The sequence below is a fragment of the Brassica rapa genome, chromosome A09 (genome assembly GCF_000309985.2).
Source record: "Brassica rapa cultivar Chiifu-401-42 chromosome A09, CAAS_Brap_v3.01, whole genome shotgun sequence".
Taxonomy (NCBI): Eukaryota; Viridiplantae; Streptophyta; class Magnoliopsida; order Brassicales; family Brassicaceae; genus Brassica; species Brassica rapa.
This window is the reverse complement of record NC_024803.2, coordinates 31,865,428-31,888,795: the sequence shown is the minus strand read 5'-3', so window position 1 is coordinate 31,888,795 and position 23,368 is coordinate 31,865,428. Positions and strand designations below refer to the sequence as shown.

The window sequence follows — 23,368 nt, the reverse complement described above, 5'->3', positions numbered from 1 at the left end:
TATTTAGAGTGGAGGATTTCTGACAAATATTCTGGATGTAGTTTTCTTTTTATAAATATTTAGAGTGTAGAGTTTTTTGTAAAGCTATGAGATTTTCTTTAACTTCTGTAGCTCGTTGCTATGGTTGATTTTATGATGAAAAAAGACAAAAAAAAACATGCACTCATATTCTCGTTGCTATGTGTTCTTTTCATGATGAAATAAAAGAACATTTAAAAAAAAAAACCATGCACTCATATTCTCTGATACAGCTTTTTATTTCTCAAATACAACGTTAAAGGAAACTTTGACAAAAACGTCAGAAGAAAAATATGTGAGTAGATTACAAAGGCTCCAAATGGTAACAACAAATTAAACGGTACGAAACAAACGGTACACTGCAATTTTAACAGTTATAAAAATGTATAGATATATGGTATATATAAAGATTTGTGTTACTGTTAATTACAGTGCAGTGCACGAAAGATTAAAACATTCGAAGCCTAACTATCTCCTCGAAAAGTATATATTACACTTTTTATATTAATCTCAGTTTTCCCAAACTTATAAAAACATCCAAATTAATGTATAAGAAGAGGTAACCCACAGATGGATATTTTTTGAATATTTTTAAAAAAATATTCAAATAAGGTTTAAAGTATGATTTTTTATCCTGATGATCACATAGATTTAGTATCTTGGATTGTTTTAAACCTAGATTGCTTAGTTTTCCAAATTCCGTATTCCACTAGACCGCTCTTATGTGGTTGAAGTATATATTTCAGGTTAGACAACAAATATATCTAACGATTAGATAACGTGGAATTGACTTTACACATGATGAGTTTTAAGACCCAAACACACACACAATATAAGGTAGTTAGCAATGTATTGAAATTTATTCTCAGACCCACCATCTCTCCTTCCCGTAGCAAATCCGGATGTTCACGTAATTACCTGTTTTTAAGTTTAGATAAGCTTAGTATATACTCAAATATTGATAACATCTTGATTTGATGTAATAACCAAATGTGGCAGACAAATAGTATTTTCATTTTGTGGATTTAACAAATATCAGATATTTGTTAAGATAACTGAAAAGCAGACAATTAGCTGGATTTAATATGGTGTGTATATATTCTATAAATTAACAGCTAATTGTTTTATGGAATCGTGTCGGTGTAGTGCTTCTTTCCACCCTATCTAGGGTTTGATTCTCCAGATATTCAAATTATTGGTACACGAATTTGAAGTTAGAACATGCTACAAGCATCGATTTTGTGATGGAATTTGCATCTTATATTGGCTGTTTTATAACTTAATACACAACACTTTCATGTATAACCTAATCCAACATCTCTTTGACGAAACAAAGAAAAAACCTAACCTAGTTCCTTAAACTGAAATGCTTACACTCATCTTCGAACGGTTCAACATGACTTCTATGCATATCTTGGTTAAAAGCTCATGGATCACTCCAATAGAAAATACAAAAAAAAATTATGACCCCGGGCCAAAGACCTATATATATGATGTTTAGGCTGCTCCCTGATCTCTAGAGACTCGGAACTAGCCGGTAAATACATCCTTAGGAGATATTAACATTACTACATTATAACAATAATATGAAGTTCAGATGACATCAAAATTCAGTTTAAACGCCATGAGGTATATAATGGAGCTAGTATGTGGATGATCAAAATTTGATACTTCTAATTTATGAAGATTTTTTCGATGCGAGCTCTTGGTTCACGAGTTAACGTGTCAATCAGTGCCGTATGAAGGCTAGGACAAAAATAATTTATTTTATATCAAATATGCATATTAATTTTTTTTAATACGAACCAGAAAATAAATTGTTTTCTTATCTTATATTTTAAAATTATTTTTAAGAAAAATTAATCTTATAAAAATTAATGGCAAAAGTTATATTTTGGTTACAACTGAAAATTGTATATACAAACTCAAATTATATGTAGGAAAATGTTTTCGACATTCAAAATAAAAAATATACAATGAAATTAATATTCCCAACAACTAAGCAGAAATAGTCATATTATTGAAAAGTATTAAAAAATAATTATAGTTTTTTATCATATTATCATATATTGATTATATGATTTATGAATATGGAAGCCCCAAAATGTACTATTGTGAGAGGGGGCCTGGGGCCAATGTCCCAAAATTGATAAGGTGAGCACGTCTCTGGTGTCAATGGATGTGATAAAAAAGGCATCAAAATTATGATTAGAAACTCTGTAACTTCACATATAGAATTTTTTGTTCTCCAAAAAAGAATTTGAAAACTTCAAATTTAGAGTTTTAAAAAGTGAAACCTCAAAACTCTAAATTTAAAGTTTCATCTTGGTCCTTATAATTAATTATGCATCACATTTATAATTCTTAAGTATTTTCTCATTCATCGTTTTAATTTTTAAAACTTTTGTATATTTTAAATATTTCAAATTTATTTTTATAAATTTAAATTTTACACATAATTTAAAAAAAAATTAAAATAAGATTTATAATATTTTAAAAGTAGAATTAGACAACAAGAATATTAAAAAAGAAACTTAATTAAAAAAAATTAAAAAGATACATGAAGACATGTATTACACAAATTTAAATATTACAACAACACTAATAGTATAGTAAATTTTCTGCAGAACTTCTAAAATATTGTCCAAACAATTTTTTTTGTAACAGAAAATGGAGCATTAAGAAAATAAGTTTATGTAATAATGTGGTATTTTGCTTGTAGTTTAATATTTAATTATGTATTTATATTTATAATTTTATATATTTAGTGTAAGATTTTATTAATTAATATTACTATAATATTTTTATATATGTTCTAGTTATTTATAATGTTTTATGAATTTATATTAATTATGGCAAATATAAGGATCATAGTATAAATTACAAATAATTTTGAAGTTTTGCTTTTGGAAAAAAACACCTTGAAATTTCAAATATAGAGTTTTGCAAATTCTATAAATAGAGAATATTTTCAGAGATTCTCTTAAAATACTTAAAATTTCTATAGCTAATAATGACCTCGTTTAAAAACTTGGTGCATACGTAACCGTGACGAACCATTTCAGTAGTTCAATGGTTGAAGCATTTACTATATGGTTATGGAATTTATTCTGTAACTTCAATCATCATAGACAATATTGTTGACTCACCTCTCTCTAACTTTTCTTTCTCTAGAGTTTCCTCTCTAGAGCTTCAGCCTCTCTTTCGTGATTCCCTCAATCAGAAAGAGCTTTAGACCAAAAACTCTGTCAATCTCTCCCCCACTCTACTCTTTTAAATTTTCTCCTGTCTCTTAAAATTACCAACTATGTCTGCTGAAATGGATAGAGCTCTCTTAGCCTTGTCTCTCAAAGATGATGATGATGGTCCTTTCACTCTACCAAATCTACCGCAGTATTTCGCAACTGAAAGGAATGCATGCAGCTTAATAGGACGACTTCTTAACCCAGAATTTCAAAGACTGCCAAAATTGATCCACGAACTACCAAGGAGGTGGCAGAAGTCAGAAAGAGTCAGAGGAATTGCTTTGACTAAAGAAAAATTTCAGTTTGTGTTCATGCATGAACACGATCTTCAGGAAATTCTAGAAAAAGGCATGCAAACCTTCGATGATTGGGGATTAGCAATGGATCGATGGGTAGAGAAACCTCAGCCTGGATTCCTGCAATCAGTCTCGATCTGGGTCAGAATCAGCAACATTCCGGTTAATCATTACACCAAAGAAGCTATCTCTGAGCTTGGAGATCTTATCGGGCATGTTGAAAAGGTCTTATTTGATCCTGAAAAACCTCAGAGACAAGATTATGTTAGAGTTAAAATCAGGATTGAAGTCTCCAAACCACTAAAGAAAACAAGGGTCCTAAATCTCCCAGGTGGTGAACAGACAACAATTCGTTACTATTATGAAAAAGTTCAAATGCGATGCTTCCACTGTCAGAGATTAACGCATGCAAAGGAACGCTGTCCTTTTCTTGAACATGCTCAAGGATCTAGTGATCAGTCAAAGGGTTTCATGTCTATCTCTCAGACTTCTCTTCCGCAAAGGGTTCTTGAAGCTACTGATCCTCTGTATGGAATTTTAAAGGAAGATCAAGTCGGAATTAATCCTCTCTCGGGTCGCCCGCGTATTGCTCCTGAGATTCTACAAGAGATGCGCAATTATCTACTAGCTTCAAGCTCTGAAGACAGACATGTTCGTGAACAAAGGGTCATTGCTTCAGTGAAAGATGCAGAAATGAAACTGGATTCACAGAGATCAGTTATGCAACTCATCCCTACTTCGCTGTTCACTTCAGTCATAAACAAAGGAAAAGGGATAGTTGTCTCTGATGATAATGAAGGAAAAATGGGACACTCTTCTATCCCGAACCCGCAACCTAAGTTAATGGCAGCAGCAATCTCATCAGGACAGACGATGTTTAACACTACAACCAACGTTTTCTGTAAATTGTCGCTACCATCACTTCAACAGTCTCAGGTGAATCCAACCAGCTCTCTGATTACTTTCACTGCTGAACCTTCTAACTCCAAAGAGAAGGCAATAAGGAAGCCAGGAAGATTCAAAAGAATTTACAACTCTCGTAAGAAGTCTCAGAAGTTACCTCAAGCTCATGATCACAAAGAGGTGACTGAAGGAAATGTGAGCAAGAAAAGGAAAGCTGAAGATGATTTGGCAGGTGTATCCAAAGCTGCAAAGAGCAATACACCAAAGATGGTCCCGCGTGAGGGACCGTCCAACGCGTAAATGAGCATCATCAGTTGGAACTGCCGGGGACTGGGACGTACTCAGGACCTGACAGTTCAACGACTCAAGGAATTGCGTAGCGCACACTTCCCTGAAGTCTTTTTTTCTCATGGAAACTATGAATTCTCGGAATACTCTAGTAGATCTCCAGGCGTGGTTAGGATATGATCGTCTATTCACTGTTGACCCTGTAAATATAGGTGTTGGTCTAGCCCTTTTTTGGAAGAACAGTGTAGATGTAACCTTTCTGTATGAAGACAAGAATCTTTTGGATGTACATATAATCTATGAAGGAAAACAGTTTAACTTGTCTTGTGTCTATGGAAATCCGAATGTCAGTTTTAGACACTTTGTTTGGGAACGTCTAACAAGGATTGGGATAAATAGGAAGAACAGTTGGTGCATGTTTGGAGACTTTAACGAAATCCTCAACAATTCGGAAAAAACTGGTGGTCCTAGAAGAAGTGATTCCTCTTTTGTTCCGTTCTCTAATATGCTTGAGGGATGTGGCATGTCTGAACTTCCCAGCTCCGGGAATAGTTTTACTTGGGGCGGTAGAAGAAATAATCTCTCGATCCAATGTAAACTTGACAGAGCCTTCGGTAACAAGCAATGGTTCAATCAATTTCCTGCATCTAACCAAGTTTTTTTAGCTAAAAGGGGCTCTGATCATCGTCCTATTCTGATCAAACTCCTTTCATCTCAAGATTCTTACAGAGGGTCTTTCAAATTTGATAAAAGAATGTTTCACAAACCCTCAGTTAAAGAAGCCATTTTTCATGCTTGGAACAACCCGGCCTCTTATCAACATTCAGTCTCGGCTCGTATCAGACAATGCAGGAAAGCTTTAAGTCACTGGAAAAAAGCTAACAAAGCAAACTCTCAGGAAAGAATTACTAGCTTGCAAGATGAATTGGAACTTGAAGAATCATCAATGAACCCGTCATATACGAAGATCAGCAAACTTAAAGGTTCTCTTATTTTGGCTTATAGAGATGAAGAAAACTTTTGGAAGCAGAAATCTAAAGACAATTGGATTTTATATGGTGATGGAAACACCAAGGTCTTCCATACTGCGGTCAAAATATCAAGGGCAAAAAATCAAATCGTCAAACTCATAGACAAAAACGGCAATGCACAAAGATCAGAAGCTTCGAAAGCTCAGGTTGCAATACAATATTTTGGTGATCTTTTTAAATCTTCAAACTCGGAAGACTACTTTACTATGCTCAGAGGTTTAACTCCAAGAGTCACAGAGAAAATGAATCATCAGTTAATCAGGAAGGTAACATCTGAAGAAATCAAAGAAGCAGTTTTCTCTATAAAACCAGACAGTGCACCAGGTGCTGATGGTATGTCTGGTTTCTTCTTTCAATCTTATTGGGATATTGTCGGTGAACAGCTAACGAAAGAAGTCTTGCATTTTTTTGATTCTGGTGCTATGCCTACTGAATGGAATTACACACAGTTAGTTCTGATTCCTAAGAAGATGAATGCAACTCTTATGTCTGATCTCCGACCGATAAGTCTTTGTTCTGTCATGTACAAAACAATCTCGAAGATTATTGCTTCCAGGCTTAAAGAGTTTCTTCCAGATATAGTTTCACCATCTCAATCTGCTTTTGTCTCAGACCGACTGATCTCCGACAATATCATCATGGCGCATGAAGCTATTCATAGTCTTAACACTCATGAGTTTGTCTCAAGCAACTTTATGGCAGCCAAGACTGATATGTCGAAAGCATTTGATCGGGTTGAATGGAATTATTTAAAGGCATTATTGCTTTCTCTTGGTTTTCACTCTATTTGGGTATCTTGGATTATGGCATGCGTCTCCTCTGTTCAGTACTCTGTTCTAATCAATGGGCAATCTCATGGTTTAATATCTCCACAAAGAGGTTTAAGACAAGGAGATCCCATCTCGCCTTTTTTATCTGTGCTCTGTGCTGAAGGTTTAACTTATTTACTCAACCAAGCTTCTGATGAAGGTCGTCTTCATGGTATTCAATTCTCGAGAGAAGGCCCAGCTATTCATCATTTGTTTTTTGCAGACGATAGTCTGTTTCTCTTCAAGGCAGACATTCTCCAATGTCAGGTTTTCCAAGAGATTCTACAAAAATATGAAAAGGCTACAGGGCAAGTCATCAACTTAGCAAAATCTTCTCTCACTTTCGGCAAGAATATTGACCCTGCGATGAAAATTCAGATTCAAACTTCACTTGGGATTCTGTCTGAAGGCGGAGCAGGTGCTTACCTAGGTTTACCCGAATGTTTTAGTGGTTCGAAAGTTCAACTCCTAAACTACATTCAAGACAAATTGAAAGGAAGGATGTCTAGCTGGTATACTAAATTTCTTTCTCAAGCCGGGAAAGAGATTATTTTGAAGTCAGTAGCCCTTGCCATGCCCATTCATGCCATGACCTGTTTCAGGTTACCTAAAACGACTTGTAATAATCTCACCTCAGCAATGGCTAACTTCTGGTGGAACTCATCTGAAGACAAAGGGAAAATACATTGGCTCAGTTGGGACAAGCTATGTATCTCTAAAGACTTAGGAGGCATGGGGTTCAAAGATATTGAACTCTTCAATCAAGCTCTTCTTGCCAAACAAGCATGGAGAATTCTCTCATCTCCATCCTCTCTCCTTAGTAGATTTCTCAAAAGCAGGTATTTCCCTAATAACTCCTTCCTGCCTGCTTCATTAGGTTCTCGGCCATCTTATGCTTGGAGAAGTATTCTTTTTGGTAGAGAGTTATTAAGTAAAGGTCTCAGACACATGGTTGGAGATGGTAGTTCTTTATCTGTTTGGTCCTCTCCTTGGTTAGTTGATGGTGATCGAATGAGAATTCCTCTTATGAAGAACACATTGATCGATCTCAATCTCAAAGTCAGCAGCTTAATTTTGGATGGTTCTCAAGCGTGGAATCAAACCTTGTTAGATGATCTTTTTTATCCTCAAGATAAAAAAATCATTCTCAAAATCAAACCGGTTACTTCTTCATCAGATTTTTACATTTGGAATCATTCTCGTTCTGGAGATTACTCGGTGAAATCAGGTTACTGGCTAGCTGAAAAAGAGGCAAAAAAGGAAGCTTTTGTTCATGGGAACACTCTTCCTTCTCTGAATGGTATCAAGGATTACATATGGTCTCTTGACACAGAGCCAAAAATCAGAATTTTTCTATGGAAAGCAATTAGTGGAGCCTTGCCTGTTGCTGACAAACTGTCTGAAAGGAACATTAAGCTTGATACAAGATGCCAAGTCTGTGGTCTAGAAGGAGAATCGGTGAATCATGTTCTCTTTACTTGTACTATTGCTAAGCAAACTTGGGCATTGAGTAACTTCCCCTCCCCGTTAAGTGGTTTTGATCCTGATTCAGTCTTCTCAAACATCTTCTACGTGCTAAAGACGAGGAAGAATCACCTCATTCCAGAAGAAATCAGAAGAGCAGGAGCTTGGATCTTGTGGGAATTATGGAAAAACAGAAACGCCTTCTTTTTTGAAGGATCTTTAAATCTGGGGCCTCCCTTCATCAGCTCAATTTACAAAAGTGTAGACCATTGGTTTCTTATCAAGTCTATTGATAAACAAGAAAAACTCATTGACTTGGAAAAGAAAAAGAAGAACATTTTTGGTTGGAAACCACCTCCTATATCCTGGCTAAAATGTGATATTGGTTGTGCATGGGATAAGATCAGAAAGCAAAGTGGAGCCTCTTGGATACTTCGCAACAGAGAAGGTAAAGTTCTTCTTCATGGAAGAAGATCATTCACCAATATACAAAACAAATAAGATGCTTCTCTAGAAAGTTGGAAGTGGGCTATGGAATCTTTAAAAACACTTCAGTATGACTCTATCATCTTTTCAAGTGAAGATCATGACTTGATTGAAGCTATTTCTAAACCTCATGCTTGGCCTTCTCTTAAGTTCTACTCTTCACAGATTTTACCACTTTTGAATGAGTTCCAAGACCGGAAAGCTCAATTCAGCCCTCGACACAACATTAAGGGAGCCATGCTTATTGCGGAAAGTGTGATTAAAAAGGATCTCTTTCAATCTTACATTGCTAGAGGACATCCTTCTTGGCTTACTAATCTCTTTGTTTAAGTCAAATTATCCTCTATGTTTTATGGTTGTAATTATTCCTTGTGTAACAATTCAGGTTTATATATCTATAAAATTCTAGTGTTAAAAAAAAAAGACAATATTGTTGACGTTTTTTTTTCTTTTTGAATGAAGTTGACGTTCTAATAAACACCATACCCTTAAAATAAATTATTGGTCTTGGCATTTGTTTTGCTTTTGGTACGCCAGTGGCAGTGAGCCACTCAACTTGCCTTTCCCATGTGCAATTGGTACCCGAGAATATCAGCAAATTTTATGAGCTAAGCCCAACTTTACTCGGGCTTTATGAGCTAAGCCCAACTTCACTCGAGCTTTTGCGTTGCACTTGAACATCTCCATATTTGGTTGGGGTATCTATGAAAAACGTCTATTCGTTTCCCCTTTTTTCTTTGCCCGCACTTATCAAAACTGTGAAATGGGGATTAACCTAATTCGGGATTTGGAAGATAAAGTTGGTCAGGTCAAAAACCCTAATGTTAAAGTTCTAGAAGAAACAAACATGTTCATGTAGTTTCGCTATCGACCAATATGAATAATGAATCTTATTCAAAGGATTGAAAGCTATACTGTATTATATGAATCCTTACCAGCATGCTTCTCTGTAGAAACACACAAGCGGTGCCAAACTAATTAAAGAATGAATTTATGATTAGGCTAAAAAAGAATTAAAAAAAATAAAAGTGTTAATCTGTTGGAGTTGGGTAGGTCATTAAAGGTCCAATTATTTCTCACTAAGCCAAGGGAGTGGTACTTAAAAAGATGCCACTGCACTAACTATGGAGACCCTTCCTAATAAAGCGAATACATAATTAAAATTATCAAAAGCATTAATCTTGCACACTTTGTGTTGTGTTCCATAAAACGCGACCTAATTTATAAGAAAAGTTATTCAATTTTGGAATTAAAAATAACAATAAAATTTGGACTAAAGGACTTTCTGACAAATCTAATTTATTATTAAAGTATAAATTTATTAAATATGATTTTTTTTAGTGTAAACCACATGTCATTATTGAGCAGTTTTGGTTTCTCTCTTCAAAATTCAAATACAAGCAGAAAACGAACATAATAATGTCTAATTGGATTCAGATTCTATAAGTTATATTATTCTAAAGACGAATAAATTTAACAAAAAAAAAGTGGAATATTCTCTGGAGAAGTGACGTGTCGGTCGACTATGAAGAATCCAGCTCATCACCAGTGAGGGGACGTCATCTCACGCGCATTTTAGACACACAAGCGCACGTTAAAAAGGTCAGACTTTTCTTCTGTCACTCGATTTGGTTTTTTCACACGGTGGAGCTTTTGTCGTACATCGTTCGTTTACTTCAACTTGCTTATTATTCTACGCTCGTAGGACTAATCAAACCAAAGAGATAAAATATAAATTAAAAAAAAAAAGAGAAAAAAAAAAAAAAATATCTTCTACTTCTTCTTCTTTCATTGATGTGTACGCTTCACCTCTAAGTTTTGACCAAAAGCTTCGTTATTTTCTTCTATTGGAATATACTCTCGTCAGAATGCGTTTCAACTAGAGATTCACTCTTCATATCTCGTCTTCGTGATGAATTGTCCATGGAGGTTTGGTTTGTTTACAGTTTCCTTTTTTTTTGGTCAAAGTTTGTAATTTTGTGGCTCTATCTTTGCTCAAAGGCTCAATCTTTGGTCTTTATTATTTTTTATAAAGTCTCAACCTTTAATAGCTAAAAAACTAATATTTGATCCAGAACTTGTACTGTTGTTAGTAAATCATCTGTTTGTGCCTTCGAGAGAAGTTTCTTTAAGGTTGAGTTTTTGTAATTTATTGATTTTTTTTTTTGTTTTTATACAGATGATGAGCTCATCTTCTTCTTCTACTACACAAGTTGTATCATTGAGAGAGATGGGGATGTACGAACCGTTCCAACAGTTGTCTGGTTGGGAGAATGCTTTCAACACTATAGGTACTAGTAATCAAAACAACAACAACAATCCGAGCTCTTCCACAGTTCCTGAGGTGGAAGCAGATGATAACAATAAGGTTCAGATTATATTTCCCTTTTTTTTCCTAGATTCATGTTTTACTTTGTTTGTTAAACTAGTGGTTACTTAAATTACACGCAGGCGAATTATACTTCTATGTATAATAACTCTGTTGAAGCAGAACCGTCTAGTAACAATGATCAGGACGATGACCAAATCAATGATAAGGTACACACAACAAGAGTTTTAGCATTTGAATGATAAAAGAACTAGAGGGTTGTTTGCTCACTCTTTATGCACTGCACAGATGAAACGGCGATTGGCTCAGAACCGAGAGGCTGCTCGCAAAAGCCGTTTGAGAAAGAAGGTAAGAACATGGTCCTTTTTGGTGGAAATTTTTCTTTATGGTAATAAAGATAGATAAAAAGAGTTATGTATATTTGCCTTTAGGCACATGTCCAGCAGTTAGAAGAAAGCAGGTTAAAGTTATCACAGCTTGAGCAGGAACTTGCAAGAGCTAGGCAACAGGTTAGCTCAAGCTTCCTTGTTATAAGGTTCTGTGTTTCATATCAAAGACTCAGTGGCTTTGTTTTCTTTCTGTTACAGGGATTATGTGTACGCAATTCATCAGATTCTAGTTATCTTGGACCAGCTGGGACCATGAACACAGGTTGGTGTTTGATATCACTAAATAAGTACTCCCTCCGTTTCATTTTAAATGTCGTTGTAGACTTTAAAATTTGTTTATCGTTTTATATTTTCAAAGCATATGTTTTATAGTTTTTCTATTTTTAATCCTTACTTGTTAGCTCATTAACTAATAAAATCAAATAAAACGAATGTAATAGTTAGGTGTATAGTAGAAATTTTAATGATTTTCTTAATATTAGTGAAGACGAAACATTAAACAAATGGAGTATATATTAGCATTGTTTCATGACTCTAATGAAACTGTTTTTAAAAGGAATTGCTGCATTTGAGATGGAATACACACACTGGCTAGAAGAACAGAACAAGAGAGTGAGCGAGATTCGAACAGCACTCCAAGCGCATATCAGCGACATTGAGCTCAAAATGCTCGTCGACATATGTTTAAACCACTACGCTAATCTCTTCCGCATGAAAGCTGATGCTGCAAAGGCTGATGTCTTCTTCTTGATATCCGGTATGTGGCGAACTTCAACCGAACGCTTCTTCCAGTGGATTGGAGGTTTCCGCCCTTCCGAGCTCTTAAATGTAAAACCCCTTTTACACGTTACAGTTTTTTCACTCGTTAGAACACAAACTCAGTGAGTTCCTGTTTTGTTTTCAGGTTGTGATGCCATACATTGAGCCGTTAACTGATCAGCAGCTCTTGGAGGTGAGAAACTTACAACAGTCGTCTCAGCAAGCAGAGGAAGCTCTTTCTCAAGGCTTGGATAAACTTCAGCAAGGTTTGGTCGAGAACATTGCAGTTGACATAAGAGTTGTTGAGTCTGCGAATCACGGAGCTCAGATGGCTTCAGCTATGGAGAATCTTCAGGCGTTGGAGGGTTTTGTGAACCAGGTAACACACGTACCCATGTTTCTTCATGTCTGCTCAGTGTTTTGATATTGGCTCAACCGGAACATCTCTGTTGGAACAGGCGGATCATCTGAGAAAGCAGACTCTGCAGCAAATGAGTAAGATCTTGACGACAAGGCAGGCTGCTAGAGGGTTGCTCGCTTTAGGAGAGTACTTCCACAGGCTCCGTGCGCTGAGTTCTCTTTGGGCAGCTCGTCCACGAGAACGCACTTAAACAAGTTTTAGGAGTCAAAACAAAGAGAAGGGAAGCACAAGGAAAACGAGGCAAACCTCGAATGATGTTTAGCTAGGGACTTTGTTTATCTATCTGTGAGTGAAAAGTGTATGGAGATGTAGAGTGATTTTATTCTCCATTAGAGCATCATCTTTTTTTTTTTTTTTTTTTTTTTTTTTTTTTTAGAGCATCATCTTACTCATTGATGTTTTTGGTTTTGCTTAAATGAATTCGTTAAGAGAAATGAATAAAGATGTAAATTTGGGTGGAAAACATTTCAAGATGTTAATATTTGTATTTAATGTCAACCCTCAAGTCTGCTACGAATTTTTACCTTTATAGTATGTCACAGTCTTCGCTCTTCACAACACATCTCAAAAAAAGCTTTAAAAGTTTGTCATTATTGTTGTAGATGGGAAACCTACAACAATTGTCTCAGTATGCAGAGGATGATATCTCTCTCTCAAGGGATAGATAAATATGGCTTTGTTGGAAGAATAGCAACCGATATAACAGTTGTTGAGTCCAAGACCACTTTAAATACCAAAATGCATATTGTTCCATATCATGATGACAAGAGAAAGGAAATGAAGAGGGAAACATACACCAGGATTTGACATGTTTATGACCCAATTAAGGTCTCATGACATGTTTGACAAGCACAAACTCCAAAAATCTCCTCTTTTTATTTTTTTGGCAAGAAACAAGTTCATTAACCTCTCCCCAGAAAAAAACTATAGTAAATTATAAGAGGATTATTACTTGTGTCTCCATTTTTTTCTCATCATTTGACATTTTGTGTATTCTCATACTATTTTCCAAATGGTCAGATTTTGAGTTTAGATGACCATAAATATTTTAGATCAATTTTAACAATTTTTTTTGATCATTTAATACTTTAAATCGAATGTTTTATCCAGCGATACCCAAAATCAACTATATTCCCAACTTTAGAACGAGAAAAACGTAGAATCATTCTTAACAAGTTCACAAAACCAAGATGATCAGATTAAGAAAAGATTCAAGATACTGAATGGGAAAGGAAAAAGGAAAAAAAAAGACTAAAAAAGGAGACATAGGAACCAGTGTAAAGTTAGACAAGAACCAAATTAACAGCTCCTTCGCTTCTATACGACCAATCGACTGCATGCATTGGTTCCAAACCAATCTCCGTATCTGAATCAAAAGACAACACAGGAAAACAAAACTCTTCTTTACAATACTGTTTTACCTAAATTCAAATAATTGGCGCATGCAAATTCAAATAAAAACAAAGTACATACCCGAGGGCCTGCTTAACACTGTTATGGGCTCTAAGGCAAAAAAAAAATTTTTTAACCTTCTAAAATTTATATTCAGATAATATTTAAATTTTTTTTAAAATTTTATGAGTAATATTTTGTATATTCTGTGATGAAAATAGAACTATATACATATTAAATAATTTTGGACCCTTTTCAAATTTATTTATTATATTTGTAAAAGATTTAACATAAAAATATAGATTATAACAAAAAATTAGGCCCTTTAACTATTAATATACGGGAAATACATGATTGGATCCAGGACGGTCATACCGCTTGTCCCCCTACTCAGTCGGCCCAGTATATACCTTTTAATTATGAGAACAAAGAAGCAAAATTTCAATAAGAATGATCTTTAGAGATTCAGCGTACATCGATCGAACCCAAAATATTGAGAAGCAAAAGAAAAGCAATCTGAAGATTATTATATTTTGCATGGAGAAATCAATATTAGGGAAATGATCTCGATTAGTGATGAGTGACTCTAACACTAATGCTGGAAATCTGAGTCATTACATGTGGGTCCCGCCCCGTTTGATCTGCCGTAGGGCGGGTGTGGATCGACCGATCAAAAAAATTTAACATGCGGATGCAGGTTGAGTCAATTTTAAGTCGGGTGGGTGCAGGTCGACCAAATTTGAGTCACAGGTACCCCGCCAATCCGCAAAATTAAAAAAAAAATAAATAAAAAATTGTGATAATAAAAATAAAAAAATTTGTAAGAATATAGTTTTTTTATAATATATATAATTTATATTATTTTTTCTATAAAAAGCAATTAGTATATAATAAAAATAATTATGTTATTAAATTTAGTATTACCCGCGGATTCCATGGGTTACTCGCAAATCTCAGCGGGACGGGTATATCATTTTTTGTTTGCTGGTCATGCGGATCAGAATTTTGAGTAAAAAAATATATCAATCCGTGGGTTGACGGGTCAGGCAGGGCTGGTTGACCCGCAAAACAAGCTGTGTTTAACACTAGGGATGTTCAATCCGGATATCGGTTCGGTTTTTTTTGGTTTTTCGGTATTTTGGTATTTCGGTTAGTAAAATACAATTACCATTCTAAATCCATATTTAATTCGGTTCGATCGGTTTATATACTGTCGATTTTAGGTTTTTTTTTGTTTTATACCAAAAAAATAATTATTTAATTTGGGATCATATTATATGATTTTAGAGTCATGTTGTCAACGTAGTTATTTATTAAAAAAATATTATATGTTTCAATAAAAGAACAAAAAAAACTGCTTCTACCATCTAATAAAATAATCAAATCAAAGCTCAAAATTTTGAAAATAAAAATAAAAACAAAACAGAAACACCAACAAATTTTTTTTATATTCTTCCATATTTAGTGTTCATCAAAGTCATGTTGCTTCGATTGAACACGAAACTGTTTTCCTTTATAGATAAGAAAAAAGTTGTGAAGAATTTCTACTAATTATTGTTCATCAAATTTATAGTCTTTACTTCAATTTAATCAATGTTAAAATAAAGCAAAAAGATAAAAAAAGAAGACTGAAAAAATAAGAAGTTTCGGTTGCGATGAATTGTTACTTAATTATAGTTCAAGTTTTTTACAATTAGGACTTCTTTATTAATGTAAAAAAAATCTGGTAATAGTTATTAACAAAAAAATAATTTATATAACAAATAGATTTTCATTCGTCGTTATAAAATATATACATATTTACATGTTTTCTACTTTTGATCGGTTTTATTTGGTTTATTCGGTTATAAACCAAACCATATCCAAATCCTATGGTTCTTATAAAATCACATCCATTCGGTTTGTATGGTATATACCAAAACCAAACCATATTGTCTACTTTGATTCGGTTTGTATGGTATATACCAAAACCAAACTATATTGTCTATTTCGATTCGGTTCGATTCGATACGGTTCGGTTTTACCATATTGAACAGCCCTATGACTAACACCAACAGTAATTAGAATTTGTTTTATAATTCTATAGATTTCTTTCTTTGCTCCAACATGTACTTCTAAGTTCTAATTTAAGTTCGTAAAAATTAGAATGTGATTTTGTTAAGACAATCAATTAGGGGTTTTAGGTTTGTGAAAATTTAACAATGTGAAGGAGTTAATTAATCGAATTTCCGGGAAAGTTGAATTTTATTGTTATTTGATGAGAGGATTATAGAGTGGAAGACCGGTTAAATAGAGAAAACCGGGGATGAAAAGAAGACAAGAGATCAGGTGGTGGGAAAGACCAATGATGAGGAACTGAATAAAAGACAGAACAGAAGACTGTGTCTTAAACATCAGTCTTCTTCTTCATCGGGAAACTCTTTATCTTTCTAACTTAGCTGTACTTGCATTTTTCTCCGTACCTTTTATTCTCCCTCATTGGCTTCTCTTTTCGATATTTTTAAAAAAATTACAGTACATTTATTTACTATATAGATATCTTATATATTAAAACAAAAATCACGATCTTGATTCATGTGTGATTTTTTAAAAAATGGACATAATTGATATATTCTTAGAAAGTCATGTTACATTTAATCTCTAATTTTATCATTTAAATTTTAGGTCTATCAAAATTTTTTATTGGACTATCAATAATTGGATTTAAACAATAGATGATCTACTGGATTTATAGATAGTATAAATTAAATATATATATAATTTAATACTATACTTTCATATGTTAAATATTTAAATATTTGTCGATGTTAACGTTTAAAATTATAAATATTTGTTTTTAAATAACAAAAATTATATTATCTAACAATGATTAATCTTTACTACCTTAAACCAATGAAAACAAATTTTAAACTATATAGTTTATTTTAAAAATTAAACAAAAACAAAATGTTTAATTATTTACTCGATAATAAAAATCTATGAAGCGAAAAGTTTAATTTTTAAAAAAAATTCTAAATTTGAGAAATTTTACAATATCTTTGAATATGATAATAAAAAAATATTTTACTAATCTTTATATATATAGTTACGATTTTAATAATGAAATAATAATCCGAAAATATATATATAGAAGAAAATACAAATACATGTGAAAGTTTGAAACAATCTATTCAATGAAAAAATATACCGTAAACTTATTATGCTTTAAAAATTGATAGACACATATATATATTATAATATATTTAGAATTAAAAATAAAATATTTATATAAAAATAAATGAAAACAAAAACCTGCGCGGTTGCGCAGGTCGAGATCTAGTGTACTCTTATTTCAGTTATTTGTAAGAAAATAAAAAATATGTGCTCTTATTTCTTTCTCTAAACCGAACTGTACCGAACCAAATCGAATCGAAATAGACAATATGGTTTGGTTTTGGTATATACCATACAAACCGAATGGATGTGATTTTATAAAAACCATAGGATTTGGATATAGTTTGGTTTATAACCGAATAAACCAAACATAACCGGTCAAAAGTAGAAACATGTAAATATGTATATATTTTATAACGACGAATGAAAATCTATTTGTTATATAAATTATTTTTTGTTAATAACTATTACTAGATTTTTTTACAACAATAAAGAAGCTTTAATTTGTAAAAAACTTGAACTCTAATTAAGTAACAATTCATAGCAACCGAGGCTTCTTATTTTTGATCTTTTTGTTTTATTTTAGCATTGATTAAATTGAAGTAAAGATTATAAATTTGATGGACAACAATTAGTAGAAATTCTTCACAACTTTTTTTCTTATCTATAAACGAAAAGAGTTCCGTATTCAATCGAAGCAACATGACTTTAATGAACATTAGATATGAAAGAATAGAAAAAAATTTCTTTGGTGTTTCTGTTTTTTTTTCCAGAATTTTGAATTTTGATTTGATTATTTTATTATATGGTAGAAGCAGTTTGTTTCTTTCTTTTATTTAACATATAATATTTTTTAATAAATAACTGCGTTGACAATATGACTCTTTTTTTTGACAATATGACTCTAAAATCATATAATATGATCCCAAATTAAATAATTATGTTTTTTTGGTATAAAACCAAAAAAAATCTAAAACCAACAGTATATAAACCGAACCGAATTAAATATGGATTTAGAATGGTAGTTGTATTTTACTAACCGAAATACCGAAAAACAAAAAAAAAACAAACTGATATCCGGATTGAACACCCTATAAACTCAGATTATTTTTTGAAGTGATAGATAGATTCTCATAGAAGAAGATCGATACATTTGAAGCCAATTCAAAATCAATTTTCTCCAAAAAAAATGAAAACAATATTAGCTGTTTGCACTATATGGTATATCGAATATTAGCTGTAATGTTTCTCTTCCTTTTTTTTTTTGCATTATATCTTTCGAATATCCTACTATATAAAAGGAGCTATTTTAAAGGCTTCTAAAGTGTGCTACATATGCAAAAAATTCCTGGCCAATCAATCTAACAGCTCATCTCAAACTAGGCTGATATCCATGTCAATTACGAAGCCCAAGCAATTTATTTAAATCCCAGTCAATACTGAAGTCAGCCCAATATCCATTTACGGTATATGATACCAAGAAACTAAGAAGCTCATTCTATTTTATGAAATTACATGCTTTTGTTTAGTCTTTCGCCACAGTGACCGGAGGCGTGTTGAATCACAAAGCTTCTCACGCATCCCATTATTATACTATTTCAATTGAGGTTCTTAGTGTTGTTCTAACTTATATTTAAAAATAAATTTTATTAAATGTTATAGATTTTACTATTATCTTAATAAAATTTAATATAGATTTGATATATATTATATCAAATTATATAAAACTAATAAAAATGATATAAAATTGTATAATTATCAAACATTTGGCCTAAACAATATTTTTAAAATTTTGTAGATATATAAGAAACTAAATATCATACGATTAGATATTAGATGTTTAAGAATTGCATATTTTTAAAAGCTTTAGTAATACAAATTGTATAATTATATAAAAATAATAATATTACTAAATCTGGAATGGTATATATGAATATATATTTATTTTATAGATGATGCATAAGATATTACCAACATTAAATAAAATTATCCGTCTCATGTTTATTTTTTTAATTGTAGAGATGACATGTAGCAAAATGCCCAAAATGACCCTAATACCCTAGATATATAGAAAATATAAAAAATTTGAAATATAATACAATAATTATTTGTAGATAACTGGTACGTTTAACTTTGTGGGACAAGGAGACGTCTAATTTCAGGGAGTAAAATCACATATCTACCAGAAAAAACTAAATCGTAATCATCACAAGTATCATTCTACGGTTACATGAAGGTAATAAACTAAACATAAAGTTTATGTCAAACTAAATTCTTACAAATATTTCATTTTTTCAGGGAAACTATCACTCACAACCACACCTGGATCGCGCTTCTACTTTGACAACAATATTGATATCATACAACGCTTCCAAAAGAGGAATAAATGTCTATCCTAAGCCTCATAGCAAACGACACCAGTAAACTTTTTTAAAATTTACGTTACAGCTTTCTACGTCAATTAAATAGGCACACTCAAATACTATTTTCTCTTACGAATATTAAATTCATCAACATAATTTATTATTCAAACTTACTTTAGTTTATAAAAAAAAGTGATCACCGCTTCCAACGTCTTCGCATTATAAAAGAAACAAAACTTAACTTACACTTTCAGAAACTTTAAAACTTCTAATTTTAATTAAACTGTTCTTTAATTAAACATGTAATCCGCGCGAAGCGCGGACACGGACTCTAGTATCCTTAATATCCTCTAAAGGAGATTACGATTCGAATTTGAAATATTTTCTCTTACAGTGTATCTCTTTCTCATAGTATTCACTATCCACCCGGCCAGATAAACTCAAACTTACAAAAAGAACATCACTCACGTGCCGACAAAACTATTAACCCACTAAAAAGATGTTTAAATAACCTACAAAATCCTCAAAGAAGATAGATTACACTCTGAAAATTACAAAACACGAAACAAATTAATTATTTTATGAGAAAACCCTCTCAAATTCATACTCTAATCTAAGCCGGTTGTTTCTTTAAACTTCTGCGACAGTAATATTTGTTTTCCGCAAAAAAAGACTAATTAACAATAATTAATCAACTAAGGACTGGTCTGATCTCTTGAGGTCTTATACCAACAAAACATGACTTCAAACACTTTCCTCTTGGCGATCCTCCACCTCCTCCAACCATCCCTCCGCTCTCCACCGCCGTCTCATCCACCACCGCCGCTAATGTCGCTCTCCTATATTCTTCTTCTCTACCACCATGCACATTGTCCTTACCATCATCGTAATTGCGGACAACACCATCCTCATCATCACGGACAGTAATAATAACACTCTTGTCAACATTATCCGCCAGATCATCTCTCACCTCGTGATGATCATCAACACCATCACCATTACACTCGTGATCATCATCATCATGATCATGCTCTTCAACATCATCAGGTGGGTAATGAGAGGGCTCTTGAGGAAGTTCGAAAACGTCGTCGTCAAGAGGAACAAGGTGGAGAGTGAGACGGCCATTGGATCTATGCGCACGGAAATACTCGTGATGACGAACCTTCTCTTCTCTAAGGATAAGCCTCCCGTCGCTCGTCACCACACGCTTCAGAACCCACGGCATGTGCGGGAGAAGATTCTCCGTCTGAGCAAGCAACGGTATCGGCGGAGGAAACTCACGCGCCGCCGCCGCTCTAGCTTCTCTTTCCTCTCTCCTCCTTCCTCCATAACGAAACCGGTTCAAAGGCTCCTGTGGGGAGACAACGTCGTTTTCTTCATCGGCGGAGAGGACGTCAAAGCAGCTCTCTGTCCCTATATAGTCTCCGACGGCGGAGGAAGAAGATGACGTGCGTGAAAGCATGGATGACGTCAATAAAGGTGAGGTTAGATGGGAATTGATGGAAAGAGACTGATCAGATGAAGAAGTGGAAGCCATGTATGAGGATGAGTTGGAGGAGGAAGAAATAAAATAAATAAAATACAAAACCCAAACAAAATGACTTTTTTGGTGGGTTTTGTTTTTATTTTATTAAATGGGTTGCTAGAGTTGCATGGAGAGGTTTTAAATAGGAAGACAGCTATGTGAAGGTTGTGACATCATCGAAGGGATGGTCTCTGAGATATTATTGAGAATCTGTGACATTCAATGTTTTTTTCCTGTCAATTGGAAAAATAATGAAATGTATATATTAGACCCAAAGAAATCTGTTCTCCAGAGAATATGTCATCATCACCAAATTATAAAACCAGTGTCCTAATCCATAAAGCTTCTGGAGGTTTCTTAGAAATTCTATATCCGTCCACACCTTTTTTCTATCCAATGAATCAAATTCTTCGGTTAACAAATGAGTAAATGGCCAAAATGTATACAACATATTAATATATAGTCTATTTTGAAACTTTTCTTTTATAAACAATTTATAAGAAGATACAAAACTGATAATTTCTTCAAAATAGCATAACTAAAACTATATGCCACTATATATCACTCAACGAATATAATTCATCTATACATTATTTATTTAAATGTAAACTATGTTTTAGAAACAATGTAGCTATATCTCACTGACTAATGAAGATCGTCAAAATTCTCTTTGCAGTTATAATATTATTATTTTGAAATGAAGTTTTAAGAATTTTCTGCACAACTGATGATATATAATCATACATTTGTAGCTTGCTAAAGGTCTAAGGTTCCGACTGATGACCTTTTCGGGAACATGATGAACAAATAGGAAATAAACGTATAAATGCATGAATGAAAAATAATGCTGATTCCGTATCAAATTAAAAAAAAATGTTTTTGTTCTATATTTCTCTACAAAAAAAAGAAATAGAGAGGATTAAGAAGGAAAAACTATCCCTTGTGAATAGTGATTTTTCTTTTTTGAATCATAAAGAATTACTTTATAAGATCACAAAGATGATGCAGCAAATAAGATATTTTTAACCACAAAATAACAAGTATAACTACATAAAGTTAACCTATAACTATTAATGATATAATCGGTTACCAAGTTATTTTGGCAAATCAAATTGAAATATCAGAATAAGTTTATAACAAACACACAAAAACATTCTAAACTTTATTTAAGGAAATAAAGTAATTTAAACAAGAAGTGGAAATATATGATCAATAGTAAGAACTAAGAGCATCTCCAACCCACCTCTATTTCTACCTCTATAATAGCATTTAGAGTCAAAATCACTCCAACCCATCTCTATTTTTGCCTCTAAAATAGAGATTGCTATTTTCTCCTCTATTTATAGAGGAAGAAATAGCATTCCTCTATATTTTGCTCTATATGTAGAGATCTCTATTTTAGAGAAATACATTGGAGTAAAACCCAACTCTATTATAGAGTTCCTCTATTTTAGAGGTAAAAATAGAGAAATACATTGGAGATGGTCTAATAGTTATGATCTTCAAAACGTCTATTGACAAAAAAAATTGTTTACAAATACTAATAAACGTTAAAAAATGAGAAGCTAAAACAGCCAAAATCTGGTGCCAAAGTTTTATAAACGTTATAATAAAAGCAGAAAAAGCTACACGTTTATAATTTGAGTTAAATAAAAAATCATAAACACATTGGTCAAATCGAACAAATTAACTACGCGTAGCTTTATTCCCTAAAGAAAAACAAAGCCGACTTCCGACGAATATATTTTCCCATAATTTTTTTAAAAGCTTTTTGCAACTATCTTCCCAAGTTCAAGAAATGAAGAAAAAAACTCACCAATGTTTTTTTTTAATAAAAATACTTACGCTATTTACAATACTTGGATTTCTTGCAAAGAGGTGAAACCAAACTCACGAATGTTCCTACGTTGTTTATAGGAATTAAGGTTTCTAAAATAAAAACGAATCATTGAGATTGACATTAAAAAAAAGAGAGATTGATATAAAAAATCTTACCGAACACACCCTAATCAGTTTTCAAACGAATCGTCATATATCATCAATCAAATAAAATAATGATCAAACATGAAACAGACTGAATGTGAAGATTAAAATGAAAAAAAAAACATGACTAAGAAGATACAATAATTTAAAAGAAATAAATCGAGTAATTAATTACCTGTAGGCTGTATCCATGCATAAGCAAAGGAGTTTTCTTATCTGAGGTTGAAGGATGAACGTTACGCGAACTTTTGTCTCTTATACACGGTCCCAGAACGAAACAGAAGAGAATTTAATTCGTCGAAACGGAATCTCGATAAGATATATACTATCAATTAATTTGATTTTTAATCGTTTAAGGAAAGATAATCAAGAAATAATAATTGGAATTTCAAAAATAAAGGAAAGAAATTAATGCTTAACATTAGGAGAAGTCGGAGGAATTAAGATTAGGATGTATAACCAAGTCGGCCGTGCCTCTCTCGCCTGCTGTAAATCCTTATTTCCTTCTTTTTGG

The 23,368-nt window shown here is 32.9% G+C and overlaps 3 protein-coding genes and 1 long non-coding RNA gene across 5 annotated transcripts; 3 read left to right on the top strand and 1 right to left on the bottom strand.

The window, feature by feature from the left end:
* The first annotated feature begins 3,325 nt into the window (after positions 1-3,325).
* LOC103869234 lies at positions 3,326-4,762 on the top strand. The gene has a single exon (XM_009147303.2). It carries the CDS (start codon positions 3,326-3,328, stop codon positions 4,760-4,762), a length of 1,437 nt encoding a protein of 478 aa, XP_009145551.2.
* Positions 4,763-10,223: 5,461 nt separating this feature from the next.
* LOC103869078 (transcription factor TGA3) lies at positions 10,224-12,967 on the top strand. Of its 2 annotated transcripts, XM_009147127.3 has the most exons (10): positions 10,226-10,469; positions 10,720-10,908; positions 10,992-11,078; positions 11,158-11,217; positions 11,301-11,378; positions 11,457-11,520; positions 11,815-12,086; positions 12,163-12,396; positions 12,476-12,779; positions 12,823-12,967. In XM_009147127.3, exons 1-9 carry the CDS (start codon positions 10,464-10,466, stop codon positions 12,626-12,628), a joined length of 1,143 nt encoding a protein of 380 aa, XP_009145375.1. In that variant the 5' UTR covers positions 10,226-10,463; the 3' UTR covers positions 12,629-12,779; positions 12,823-12,967. The 2 variants fall into 2 exon arrangements, with proteins under 2 accessions (XP_033137044.1, XP_009145375.1); XM_033281153.1 differs by lacking the exon at positions 12,823-12,967 and having other exon boundaries at positions 10,224-10,469; positions 11,301-11,520; positions 12,476-12,782.
* A 4,971-nt stretch (positions 12,968-17,938) lies between these two features.
* LOC117128538 lies at positions 17,939-19,519 on the top strand. The gene is made up of 2 exons (XR_004451879.1): positions 17,939-19,219; positions 19,282-19,519. It is a non-coding gene; the product is annotated as an uncharacterized LOC117128538 (long non-coding RNA).
* Positions 19,520-19,727: 208 nt separating this feature from the next.
* Positions 19,728-23,321, bottom strand: LOC103869077. The gene is made up of 2 exons (XM_009147126.3): positions 23,030-23,321; positions 19,728-21,104 (listed from the first exon to the last, which is right to left on the bottom strand). Exon 2 carries the CDS (start codon positions 20,881-20,883, stop codon positions 20,038-20,040), a length of 846 nt encoding a protein of 281 aa, XP_009145374.1. The 5' UTR covers positions 20,884-21,104; positions 23,030-23,321; the 3' UTR covers positions 19,728-20,037.
* Between the last annotated feature and the right edge of the window lie 47 nt (positions 23,322-23,368).

Bases quoted from the DNA above. Each gene is read 5' to 3' on its own strand.
- LOC103869078 (XM_033281153.1), top strand. The intron at 11,521-11,814 runs GTTGGTGTTTGA...TGTTTTTAAAAG, and splicing joins AGCTGGGACCATGAACACAG to GAATTGCTGCATTTGAGATG. The intron at 12,397-12,475 runs GTAACACACGTA...CTGTTGGAACAG, and splicing joins TGGAGGGTTTTGTGAACCAG to GCGGATCATCTGAGAAAGCA.
- LOC103869077 (XM_009147126.3), bottom strand. From the start codon at position 20,883: ATGGCTTCCACTTCTTCATCTGATCAGTCTCTTTCCATCAATTCCCAT.
- LOC103869234 (XM_009147303.2), top strand. From the start codon at position 3,326: ATGTCTGCTGAAATGGATAGAGCTCTCTTAGCCTTGTCTCTCAAAGAT.